This window comes from Toxotes jaculatrix, chromosome 20 (genome assembly GCF_017976425.1).
Source record: "Toxotes jaculatrix isolate fToxJac2 chromosome 20, fToxJac2.pri, whole genome shotgun sequence".
Lineage (NCBI taxonomy): Eukaryota > Metazoa > Chordata > Actinopteri > Toxotidae > Toxotes > Toxotes jaculatrix.
This window is the reverse complement of record NC_054413.1, coordinates 10,730,643-10,743,117: the sequence shown is the minus strand read 5'-3', so window position 1 is coordinate 10,743,117 and position 12,475 is coordinate 10,730,643. Positions and strand designations below refer to the sequence as shown.

Genomic DNA, 12,475 nt, shown 5'->3' with positions numbered 1-12,475 from the left:
CTATACAGCCTCCTTACGTGGTGTCTTGATGTCCAGCCAGCATGGGCCTTTGATTTTCCTGCTGAGGAGGAAGTGCTCCAGACTGGAGGTGTTGGTACCAAAAATGTGTGAAAAGGTCGCCCCCTTAAGGTCAGAAGGCAGCGCAGGGAACTCAGCCTACAAAAAACAATATTTACCACAGAAACATAAACATGTTATCATAAAATATATATATATATAGGCCTAGACAACCTAAGACTGATGGATGTGTTAGTCTACTCACAGAATATCTGACTTCCAGATACTCGCACTGACTGGGCACATCAGGAATTTCAAAACAATAGTTCTTGTCCACTTTCTGCAGACAGAGAAACACAGGCACCACTATATCAGTTACAAACAAGTCAGCAGAAAAATACAATCATGCAACACTGTATAGTCTGTAACCAGAGTTGGTTCCGACCTTAGACTTGAACTTCATAATCTTGAACTTCTCAGAGAGCTCGTTGAACTCTTGGTAAACATCCATCATCCCTACAGGAGTATCTGACACCTCCTTGGTCTTGGGGTTCACTTTCTGTAAATTGAAATAAAAACATATAAAGCAATCACTTTAAATAAATCTAGTATTGTCCTACACCTGTGAATCTATAGATTTTATAGTAAGGAGACTATACTTTATTCTGTATCTTACATGGTAAATACATGGACTTACAAAAAAGGAATTATGATCATAAAGAAAACTGGTCATTCTTTAAAACATGGCGCTCTTGTTTCCATTATTTCTACCCACACTTGCTACCCAAACTGACAAACTGTTGCATCAGAGGGACATTAACAGTCACGTGACGGAATAGTAGACTTACATATTCCCGAGGCAGGAAGTACATGGTCCGCTCGATGTTCTTGACCGTAACGCAGCAGCTGACATGAGACTTTGCGGACTCGATCCACACTTTTCCAAAAAGGTACACGACACCTAGGCCACAGGTAAATCAAAATATATGTCATTTACAAATCTGAACAGCATCACAGGATTACGGCATTACAGAAATAATGTCCTCTACAACTTCACATCAAGACTTACCTGGCTGGCTGTACGGGTCTTCAAAGGCATCCAACCAATAGAAGCGGAAAACCTGTTCCCCATCTGCACCCTCCACTAGCGGGAGTTGGCTGGAGTCGACCTGCACCTCTGCTGGAGCCTCACTGACTCCAGCCTCCTCGTCTTGTCCCCAGGAGCTTCCAATCCTGCTGGACCTGAAAAAAAAAGGACAAGGAACAAAGACGCTAAAACACAAGCTCTTCGGTGAAGCCTTTCCATGTTAGCGCACAGAACATAATTCACTTGATACATTCATTACACATGTTAAATTCTATGCAACACCTATGTGCAGGATTTCAAGACTCGTAGTAGCAAACTAAGCAGATAGACAACTCACAAGAGGACGGGATCCTGAGGCTCTGCTTTGGGCTCCACTTTAACTGCAGCCCCTGCTGCTACTTTAGTTTCAAGCTCAGCATCCTCCGTAACTGCTGGCTTCGCCTCCTCAAGTCCAACCTCCATCGGCTCATCAAAGTCCACACCATCAAAGGCCAGAGAGTCATTCACTAAGACATAAATTGCCATAAGCAGTTAGTTGGGTTCTTTTTCCTAGAAGACTCAAACAGAGTAAAAGCAAGCACATTTTCAGAACCGTGTCCTCACCTTCCTCTTCATCCGGCTCCTCCACTTTTGCCTTCTGCTTCTCCAAAGGAAGAACAGGTGTGGAGGGAGGATGACGGGGTGATGGTCTGGGGGGTGGGTCAGAAGGTGGCGGACGGATCACTTTAGCCTTTAACCCCGTAGCCGAGGGTGACTCCTGGTATTACAGTGGTAACATAAATTATTTTAGAGTAAATTTCATTTTCAAAAGTTTACACATGCTTCCCATTGTATGTTAGATTTTTTTTAAACTATGACAGAAAATTTTGATACCTTTGGCATTTGAGGTTTGATGGAAAACGGATTCATGGGAGATCCGAGAGACTTTTTTTTCTTCAGAGTGACCACGGGCGGAGGTGCCAAAGGCGTCTGTTTCTAAAGAGGCAGAGATGGAGACAAATTTAAAAAGCAAGTATCACAACATCCCACATTAGGTAAGAGGTGGAGAAGTTGATCTATGAAAAAAAAAAAAAACATAAGACAAAGTGTTATCACCATAGTAACCATATGGCAAATTGTGGCAAATAGCTAAGTCAAAATTCAAATGAATTAGTTGACAATTAATTATGTTTAATTATTATCTGGTATGGTATGGTACTAACCTCAGAGTGCAGGTCTTGTAAGATATCTCCTAATAAGTCATCTTTGGACAGATCCACATCTTTCTGCAAGAGACAAAATTATTCTTCTGATCAATGCATGAGCAAAAAAAGGAGTTTAATAAAGGACTTGTGTTCTTTATTATTCCAAACTCAGATGCAAAACAGGTGTATGTTAGTGCTTTTCCACCCACTTGAAACATAAAGCAGAACAAGTCAATGATGCTAACAAAAACACACCTCAGCAGGCCTCTTGACATTACTGTTCATGAACAAGCTCTTAATGGTGTTGGGCTTGGTTACTGCAGATTTCTTCACAGCTTTCTTCAAGTCTGCTCCCTTAGCACCTGCTTTCCCTGCAAACACAAACAAAATGCATTCACACAACGGTCCATGAACCAACTCCTATACAAAGCTATTGTCCAATTCACTCCTAATGTTTACCTTTCTTGTTCTCTACTACATCATCATCCAAATCGTCATCAAAGATTTCCCGTCCGTCCTCCACATATCCTGTTCCATCTGAGAGAAGAGAAGCACTGTTAAACCTCCTCATCACACATATTCCTGAGGTGGATACAGGACAGTTCGACTCACCGTCATCAATAATCCAGTCATCTTCCTGTCGCTCTCGTACCATCTTCGAGTACTCGTCCTCGTCCACCTCCTCATACACACTGGTTAACTCCTCCACCTGGAAAACATAATCATTGATTGAATATTAACTAAGATTAAAGAATACTTTGAGAACACAAATATGCTTATGAATCCTAAGCAGGGCAAGGCTGAGGTTTTACACACTGTTGAATTAAATACACAAACACTTTCACACAGATTGTGGGACATCCACTGCCATGCACAACACAGCTTACTTACTTCATATTTGACCTTCTCCCCCTTCTTGGCTTTCTTAAGCTGCTCCAGTGCAGACTTCCTTCCCACCTTCTCCCTCTTCTCCCTTCTGGAGCGAGACTTCGCCAGACCGCAGGCTTCACCTCCATCATCTGAGGAGAGATACACATCAACATGACGACGCGGCAGGTAACGCTTATCCAGACAAATGCTACACTAATGCCACATTTGTAGTGAATATTCCGAGGAGCACAGGCGCAATAGTTTGTCATTTCTACTCTCTGAACATGAAATGCTTCCTGTGAGATTATGCATCTAATTAGAGCATGTTTAGGGTTTTTTTGTGATGAATATGAGGATTCTAAGGCCTAAACCGTTTGGAGAGGGATGGCCGGCAACGAAAACATCGCACTGATGTTTGCAAACATTACCTTACGGTGTTTATGTTCTCCTTCCTTCGGCCATACCAACACTTATCTCTTATGGCAAATTGTTTGCAAGTCGACCAAGTTATAGAAACAAACAATGCTAATGGCTAAAGCTTGTTCCCTGTTTTAGTATGTAAGCTAGCTAATGTGTTAGCTAACTTCGTCGCTTTCCTCGTGCGAGTCCGCTAAGGTTAGCTAGCAAGTGCAGCGACACAACAACTCACCGGCGTCCGGACCCTCCATGTCTTTGTCTGGGTTTGAGACCGGAGCCATAACTTTAAACTTCTTGTCTTCAGCGTTTCCTCACTGACAGCTACTCTGCACAACCGCGGCGGCGGTAGGTCAACACAACAACAGAACACTCCGCGCCAAATTGTCTTCCCGGGGAAAGTCATATGCAGGAAATGACAGCACAGCGCTGTCAAGCCAATGAAATTAATCGCTGTCCCCACTCTGTCCGCACGGTGGCAGTGTTGCACAGCGTAAAATTCAAGTTCAACAAAAAGCATAGTATAAATAATGTATACATACATAGGCTATAACTTTGACAGGGTATTTTTTTCCTTCTAGTAGATAATAATATATTCCTGTGAACAAGTATTGTCTGAGGTATATGTATTTTCCAGGGAATCACGGTAACATTACAACCTTATCCTCAAATTATAGGATTAGGCCATTAGTCCCCCTTCTTTTTCATAGTCAATGTCTGTGCCTGTGTATCCCCATGAAGTTCGTTTCCATAGCGACCAGGAGGGCACAATAGATTCCTGTCCCAGATTGGGGCCACATAGACACTACAGTATGCCCAACAATGAAAGCACAAAGGCTGTTTTGTCCTTCATCCCCACAGCCCGTATTGGCCTTTTGTGCCATTAATCACCGTGATAGTTAATTTATATCCCGATCCAATGAGCACACAGTAGCCTATAGTGGGTTTATGGCCACATCACCATACTGATCATATTGGTGACTTTACTGGCAAATAGTTGTCAAGTGGCTAATAGGACAGATTGTACAGTAGGTTATATGAACTGTTTTATTGTAGCTCTATATATTATCCTTTCTAATTGCAGCCTATGTACATTGTTTTTTTTATCATTATTGTTTTATAAGAGACTTTATTCACTTTTCAAAATGAGGCTACAAGTTGCAGACTGCATGAGTTAAGTCCTCCACTGCAGTACAATAGACGGATGGTACGTGAATGTACAGTCTAAAATGACCATATGGTCTACTGTACGGTCTGCTATGTGGACTTTGGGCCACAGTTGTCGCAGCTCATCAGTGGTGAGCAGATGATCTGTCCTTTGGACACACTGGACAGACGGGCTGTTGTCGCTCTGCTGCACTTGTCCGCTGTGCTGCATGGAACAAAACCTGATAGCCTCCTGCCTTGGATTCAACCGCAAACCAGACAGAAAAGCAAGTGGCGAGCTAATATTCCTTCTTTACATTGTTTGGTTTTGGACACCATGGTGAAACAGCGGCGCATCAGAGCGCATTCCTCTTGCGCAGCTGTTGCGCCTCTTTGTTGCAGAAGAGGACCACTGAAGGTAAGAGAGCACATCCCTGTGCAAAGAATTCAAATTCTAGTTTAGGTTTCAGTAAATTTTATAGAGTTTTTCTAAATCTCTGTGTGTTTTAATGATCTTCCAGTCGAAAGTTTGCCAAGTAGCATGTGGTACAAAAAAAGAGGAAAGTAGTTCTAACGCTAAATTTTACTTTATGTGCCAAATAGTCAATACACATAGTCTGTCAGAGTCTATTCAAAACTGGGCGTGACAGCTCAAACTACAGCTATACTCATGAATCTCTATATAACGCGACACAAGACAGTAAATATGTCAACAGTGCATTCACATACTGTCTTAGTGTAACTAAGGTTACCACTAAAGTTTTTTTTTTTTTTAATCTAAACCTTGCAAGGCACTGAAACATTTCACCTTATAAGAGAAACCAAATATACATAGGCTACCAACATTATCTGATTTCACGTTACATTTATCATCGTTCACTGATGGTGCTATGGTGCTATGGTGCACTCCACCAATCCTCACTGCCTAAACTGCTGGACTGCTCGAGCTGCAATCGGATTGGTCCTTTCCTGGAGCTCTCTCCTCTTTTTTCCGTCGCCATGGCGAGAGCTCATCAGCTCTTGTCGAGAGTCTGCGAACAAGCAGAGATCGTTTATTGGCACAAAGACTCACTCACAGCTCCTAAAACTGTGTCTGATGCTGTGATAACTCGTAACATATATAGCGGAATGACCTAAACACACACCATCATCGATTATTGGTATATCTTTCCTTTGTCTAGGTGTGTTTTTTGTAAACATCTGTAACATTGGTGCCAGGTGTGGAGATTTGTGAGACAACTATAAAGCCTCTACAGGTTGAATCAGTATTCAGTTTTCTATGGAGACTAGATAAATTTATACAATTGTCGCAACAAACTGAGGCTTTTTAAGTGCAAATAAAACCGTTGTTGATTTTAAATGATATATTTGCAACATTAACAACATCAAATTGAATGCAGACTTCATTCTAATTGTGATTCCGAAAAATAGCCGCAGAGTGAGAGCTCCTCACTGCCTCCTCTTCTCTGCAACAGGAGATCAGAGAAGAGGAGGAGGAGGAGAGGGGAGGACAGACAGAGAGGCAGAGCAAAGAGTGGGCGGGGGAACAGAGGAAGGCGAAAGAGACAGAGTGGTGAGGAGAGAGGCATCGTCTCACTGATGCTGAGTCACATAACTGAGGGACCACAGCCGCATCCCATGAGTCTTTGGGAATAATGGAGGAGCTTGAGCACACCTGCCCCCACCCCCGGACGGTAGGGCATTTGTGTTTGTGTGTGTTCCCTGCGTATAGACGTCTTGCATTGTGTCAAGAGTGTGTGTGTGACAGGGAGGGAGAGAGGGAGACAAAGGGTCCTGCCTTCTCCCCTGTTACGAAACCGATCCCCTATAGCATGTGGCTGTGGGAGATGCTCAGAATGCTGAGTGGACAGTGTGTGTGTGTGTGTGTGTGTGTTGCCAAAGGAGGAGGGGGGTTTACACAGTGGACAGCATAGCATATAGATGTCCTGCTGAGGGGACTTTGCAGCAATAAGGACAGAAAGCCTCTTATGTTTGGGTACTCTCTCCATCTCTGCTGGTCTTTGCTGTGATTCCTCATCCTGGTTTCCCAAGCTCTCCATCTTTGCCTTTTCCTCTTCTCTGTCTTCACTCCATCCTCTCTCTGTGTTTGTGAGACAGTCTAGTCTTTGCTGCTCTTGTTTTCTCATGTCCTGTGCTCCCGTGTTTCTCTCTCTCTCTTTTTTTTTTTTTGGCTTTAATCCTTCTAATGCCAGATGTTCTTTGCTTGTGCCAGAGTGGGTTTTACCCAGCCACCCTAATAGGCCTGTGTGCTCCTGGTCAGTTAGTTTAAGCTTTACCATCTGCTCTGTGCTAAATGTTTGTAAGCTACCCCTATGTTTTCACCATGCCCAAGGAATCATGGGTGATGAGGACGCTCCCTCAGCATATTGTTGTTGCACCAATTTAAATTCTGAAGAATGTGCAAGTAAAAAGGAAGTAGTCACTCTAAAAGGAGTCTTAGATCAATGGTAATGTTTAAAAAATTAATGCTTTCTTTCTGTTCCTCTTGTGGCTGTAACTCTTTACCTGCCTCTGTGTTTCCTGCTTTTATACATGCTGATACTTGTGACAGACAATTGCATGCCAGACTATTAAAAATCCACATGACTGCACTAAATAGCCTGTTTCCAGACCTCTGAATCCCCGCAACCTCACATCTCTTATAACATATATAATTCAAAATGAAGATTTAACAAATCTATCTACTACGTAAATGAACACGAAGCACTGCTATTAAACCAAATTAAGACATATTTTGTGTTTTATACATTATATGTCCTATGCATGATTAAATATAGAGCCCCATTGTTTGTTAAAAGGTAATTCACTATCAGAGAAAGGTACAGATCTATATGTTCTCCTACATAGGGATGTTACTAATGTTTGGGGTCAGTTGGACCCCAAAGAGTTCAAACTCCCTGTAGACCTGTTATAAACAAACACAGATCAGAACAGATGAAAATCCATTGTATTATTATACCTGTGGAAATTATAAATTAAAACATTAAAACAGTGTCACCAACACCGCAAGGGTTCAAATAGCTGTAATAGAACCTCCCACATGTTTATGTTTGCCTATTAGAGATTAATGACAAAAGAATTGTCCTCAGTGTGGCAGATTTCTTTCTCCATCAAAAGGATTAAGTATTGTGGCACAAAGTTCTGAAAAACCTGTGATGAAACAGCCACAACTTTACATTTCAGAATAGGTTTAATCCATCATTAAAGTGACCTTCACCTGACCAAATAGTCCTGAAAACTGTTGACGGTAAGTTCTGTGTAATACCCAGATTAATGGTGACAGTATTTCTGGGAAAAGATAGTGCTGTCATTTTTTCCATAGGTTACGCACTGCAAAAAAAGAAGTCACCTCTACTGTAATGGGGCAGGGAGACATAAAGCTCAGTTCTTGTAAAACCAAATAAAATCAGAATTGTGTATGTGGCTAGACGCCACCTGGGAGTATGTAAAGTAAGACATGTTTATATGCCCTTTAGCTCAGGGTTGGAGCTTCATTTTCGTAAACAAATTCACCTGCTAGGTCTCACTGTCTAAACCTGCACTGCTATTCCAAACTGCTGACCTGATATTTGCCTAAGCCACCACCACTTTCCTGCATCTGTGTCTCCATTCTCGTGGTCTGTCCCTATGTTTGTACTCACGGAACACGTTTCCAGACTCGGGTTTTGTTGTTGCTCCTCCAGGATATTTTGACGTCAGTCGCCTGTCCTGTCCACAGAGACTGAATCCACTTTTTTTTTTCCATCCTCCTCTCACACTCCCACAGCTTTCTGCTCTGCACTGACTTTGAGTCTATTTCATTGGTGTGAATGAGATTCAGCAAGTATTCCCTGCAGTCAACAGATGGCACACAAAGACAAATTTTCAGCCAGGCTCACACTGCAGCACTTTAACCTTGATGTTGTTTTAACAAGTTCTAAAAAGTGTTGTCCATTATCTCACTTGTTCTTTCTTGCTCTGTCTATCTTCCCATGTCCTTTTGTCTTTTATTCCTCCCTTACCTGCTTCATTCACATTTAACTGTCTGAAAATAATAATTGTTTTCTCCATGTCTAATTCACCTCAGGAGGTCACCTTCACAGCGACCACTTCCTTCCATCCATTCTTCCCCCTTCCATTTTAGTTTATTACTGAGGGGCATTTGACAACAGATCGATAGCTCTCTCCTTCATTTCCATTGCATGTTAATATACACATAGACTACGTACGCAGCAATGTCCGCTCACACACATGGACTGATCAATAACGCTGAGTGCAGCTCTGTCTGTCTCTCAATCCATTGTCCCAGTATGGAGCAGGCATCAGCTTTGATCAATAACTTAATGGAGGTTACTGTAACTGAAATGAGCCTGGAAAGGGAGACATATTGCATACTGTCAAGGGGATGTGGCGGCTGTGTTTCTCTTGTGTTCTTAATATAGGTATTTTAGAAGGTGTAAAACCTCCTCTCCATCGTTCATTCATCTTTATCTATCTATAACTCTCTCTCTTTCCCTTTGTCGCAGACTCTGACAGAGCCTGCCATCTTTGCCAGGGAGACCAGTTGCGATTGTCGAGCCCCTCATGAGAAACTCACCATCGCTCAGGCCCGCAGAGGCACCCCAGGTTGATCTCTCCTCTCGCTGGCTTTCCCTTTTATCTCCAATAACGTCACTGACATTAATCCTTCCTTTCTTTAACTACATTTGTTACTGCCATTACTGCATCTGCTGATATTACTGCTCCTCTTGCTAACATCATAAACCACTTCCAGTGGCAACAATGAACCTTTGAACTCAAGAAATGACACTTTATTTACAACTTCATAACAAAGAGCACTGTCTTTTACTGCATTACAGGTCTAGCAACTTTTTGGGCAAACTATCTTGAAATAAAAGCTGATTTTTTATTTTTTTTTTATGAGTTGGCTTTTTTTCAGCCTTGAGCAGCGACTGCAATCTTCCACCACCACATCGCCACCCTCCACCAAGGAGGTTGGGCAGCTTATATGTTGCCTGAGAAGCAAAATCCAGGAGCAAAAAAAGTCAGCAAATCACTCTACACAGCTTATAAAGCTTAAATGCTGTTAGCGTGCAGTAATAACTCAAGGCCACCCAGATGAGTGTTTTAACATTTTGATTAACTTGGAGCTTCTTCTCCCATCTGGATGATGGTGGTTGTGGTTGGACAGTCAGAGGACAAAACTTAGTGGTGCTTCAGAGAAACAATTCAAACTGCAACTGTAAAAGTGACAGGGACAAAAATAGGATTTTGAGCAGTGAGCAGAACTTGTCTCCCCATCTCCTGTGGAAATTATACCCTTGCCACCACCACAACTACTCCTTCTGCTAATGGTACTGCTACTACTGCTACTACTACTCCTTCTGCTAGAGCTATTGCCTCAACTATCAGGTGCCACAGCTACTTTAGAACCTATTACTACTGCTACTCCAGCTATTCCCAGGTTATTATGTTTAATAACAGAAAAAAGTGGGAGGAATAGGGGATTAATAGGGGCCTAACAGCTAATGTTTGTATTGGGGCTGTCTAGCAAGTTAATCCAGCCATTGCTAAAGATAAAAGGGGAACTTAGCTAATTTTAGACATCAAAATTCTTGGGGTATTGTTCTGCATGAATATATGTATTAAATAAAAGCTGTATAAAGCAGTTAGTTTTGCTTATCTGTGAATGTGTTGTCATACTGCTGTGTGTTTTCAGTGGACCGGCCAGTCAGAGTCTATGCAGATGGCATTTTTGACCTGTTCCACTCCGGACATGCTCGTGCCCTCATGCAGGCCAAGAACCTCTTCCCCAACACCTACCTCATAGTAGGAGGTAAGGCAGACCCAGTGAGAGATGGCAAACACACACACAAAATGAAATGCCACTGTTAAAAATAACGGTCTAACCAATATGATTTTCTGTGTTTTCTGTGTGGTATTTATGTGGTTTCCTTCCCATGTGTATGCAACAGTGTGCAGTGATGAGCTGACCCATAAGTACAAAGGTTTCACAGTCATGACGGAGCACGAACGTTACGAAGCGTTGAGACACTGCCGCTACGTCGATGAGGTTTTGAGAGACGCACCCTGGACTCTCACGCCCGAGTTCCTTGAGAAACACAAGGTGCATATGTGTGGTTGTTTACAGCATCCGAGTGTTTAACTGTGCATGAAGCATCCAAGGGCCATATTCCGAGTTCTAATTTGATGCAACTGAATTTAAATCAACTTAATTTTTAATATAATTTCATTTGATTTTGAGTTTGTTTTTTATTTTTTTAACCTCATGTTTTTCTGCAATACAGTACATCTCCTTTGATTGTTTCTCAGATCGATTTTGTGGCTCATGATGATATCCCATACTCCTCAGCAGGAAGTGAGGACGTTTATAAACACATCAAGGAGGCAGGTCAGTGTGTGATGCTCTAAAAAGACCAGGCCATAATACTTTTGTGGATTTCAGTTCAAATTTTGAAAGTTTTTGTGTGTGTCTGTGTGTAACCAGGGATGTTTGTGCCCACACAACGCACGGAGGGAATCTCAACATCTGACATAATTACCAGAATTGTCAGAGACTATGACGTCTACGCCCGACGCAACCTCCAGCGTGGCTACACGGCCAAGGAGCTTAACGTCAGCTACATCAATGTAAGAGCATGATCAGTTCTACATGTAATAATGTTATAATGTTGACTGCTGCAGTTTTGTAAATGCAAGATACTTTAGATGCTTTTACAATGTAGTCTGTGCATGTGTGTTTTAAGTTGGAACTGGCTGCTTTAAAAAGGTTGCACTCCCTTATAAGTTTAACTGAGTCAGGATGCAATTACATTATATTTTTTTGAGATTCATTAATATGTTTGGTTGTTACTTTTTTCCTCCACATTTGTTCCACTCAGGAGAAGAAGTACCGACTACAGAACCAGGTGGATCGCATGAAGGAGAAAGTTCGCACGGTGGAGGAGAAGAGCAAACATTTTGTTTACCGTGTGGAGGAGAAGAGTCACGACCTCATTCAGAAGTGGGAAGAGAAATCTAGGGAATTTATTGGCAACTTCTTAGAACTTTTTGGACCAGATGGAACTTGGGTAAGCTACACTTAAATAAATAGTAAGAAAACGCTGTCATCATCATTATAAAGACTGGTCTACTGTAAATACCTTAACGTAATGTAGATTCTTCTCCTCTCCCCACAAAGTAGGGACATTTTAAATCATTTGTCGTGCTACAGTGTTAAATTTTCCCAAAATGTGATGCAGCTCTCTGATACATGGGCCAACATCCACCGTTTCTCTCCCCCTTTTATTTCTGTACAGAAACAGGTGTTTCAGGAGCGCAGCGGTCGGATGCTGTCCTACGCTCTGTCTCCAAGAGAGTCGCCCTGCAACAGCCCACCCCGCGAACTGTCCCCCCTGCGCTCTCCCTCGCCCCCGTCTCCCCCCGCACGCTGGCACAATGCACGGCCCTCGCCCCCAACCTCCCCCAAAGGGGCGTCAGCATCTATAAGCAGCATGAGTGAAGGTGACGAAGACGAGAAATAGATGGACTGTTGAACACACTCACGCACCCATGCACACACAAACACTTCACTCACACTACACTGCCCGAGAACCTCACACACACACACACACACACACACTCGCACTTAAACACACACACACACACACAGTAACACTAACTCTCACAGATACTCTTGCAAACACTGGCAGGATACTGAAACAGTAATCCTCAAGGACGTTGCTCAAATGCAATGGAGATGGTGGTCATGGGAGTT

At 42.5% G+C, this 12,475-nt stretch overlaps 2 protein-coding genes across 4 annotated transcripts in view; one reads left to right on the top strand and one right to left on the bottom strand.

The window, feature by feature from the left end:
- The window catches only part of pola1 (polymerase (DNA directed), alpha 1), a 51,619-nt gene extending 47,709 nt beyond the window's left edge, over positions 1 to 3,910 (bottom strand). For both annotated transcript variants that reach the window (XR_005896564.1, XM_041066288.1), the window contains exons 1-14: positions 3,788 to 3,910; positions 3,160 to 3,287; positions 2,881 to 2,977; positions 2,728 to 2,805; positions 2,524 to 2,639; positions 2,287 to 2,349; positions 1,958 to 2,059; positions 1,688 to 1,841; positions 1,422 to 1,590; positions 1,067 to 1,239; positions 846 to 958; positions 443 to 556; positions 263 to 337; positions 18 to 156 (exon numbers count right to left, since the gene is read on the bottom strand). Coding sequence is in view for 1 of the 2 variants with exons in the window: in XM_041066288.1 (XP_040922222.1) it covers positions 18 to 156; positions 263 to 337; positions 443 to 556; positions 846 to 958; positions 1,067 to 1,239; positions 1,422 to 1,590; positions 1,688 to 1,841; positions 1,958 to 2,059; positions 2,287 to 2,349; positions 2,524 to 2,639; positions 2,728 to 2,805; positions 2,881 to 2,977; positions 3,160 to 3,287; positions 3,788 to 3,836 (1,570 nt within the window). In the remaining variant the exon portion in view is untranslated. The remainder of the gene's footprint in view (positions 1 to 17; positions 157 to 262; positions 338 to 442; positions 557 to 845; positions 959 to 1,066; positions 1,240 to 1,421; positions 1,591 to 1,687; positions 1,842 to 1,957; positions 2,060 to 2,286; positions 2,350 to 2,523; positions 2,640 to 2,727; positions 2,806 to 2,880; positions 2,978 to 3,159; positions 3,288 to 3,787) is intronic.
- Positions 3,911 to 5,035: 1,125 nt separating this feature from the next.
- pcyt1ba (phosphate cytidylyltransferase 1B, choline a) lies at positions 5,036 to 12,326 on the top strand. 2 transcript variants are annotated; one of them, XM_041065419.1, is made up of 8 exons: positions 5,036 to 5,116; positions 9,225 to 9,324; positions 10,418 to 10,534; positions 10,674 to 10,825; positions 11,032 to 11,110; positions 11,207 to 11,349; positions 11,601 to 11,789; positions 12,018 to 12,326. In XM_041065419.1, the coding sequence occupies exons 1-8, from the start codon at positions 5,036 to 5,038 to the stop codon at positions 12,240 to 12,242; spliced, it is 1,086 nt and encodes a 361-aa protein (XP_040921353.1). In that variant the 3' UTR covers positions 12,243 to 12,326. The 2 variants fall into 2 exon arrangements, with proteins under 2 accessions (XP_040921353.1, XP_040921354.1); XM_041065420.1 differs by lacking the exon at positions 5,036 to 5,116 and adding an exon at positions 6,256 to 6,392.
- Positions 12,327 to 12,475: the final 149 nt, after the last annotated feature.

Excerpts from the sequence above, each read along its gene's own strand:
- pcyt1ba (XM_041065419.1), top strand. The coding sequence starts at position 5,036 with ATGGTGAAACAGCGGCGCATCAGAGCGCATTCCTCTTGCGCAGCTGTT. Across the intron at positions 9,325-10,417 it reads GGCCCGCAGAGGCACCCCAG|TGGACCGGCCAGTCAGAGTC; the intron begins GTTGATCTCTCC and ends GTGTGTTTTCAG. Across the intron at positions 10,535-10,673 it reads CACCTACCTCATAGTAGGAG|TGTGCAGTGATGAGCTGACC; the intron begins GTAAGGCAGACC and ends TGTATGCAACAG.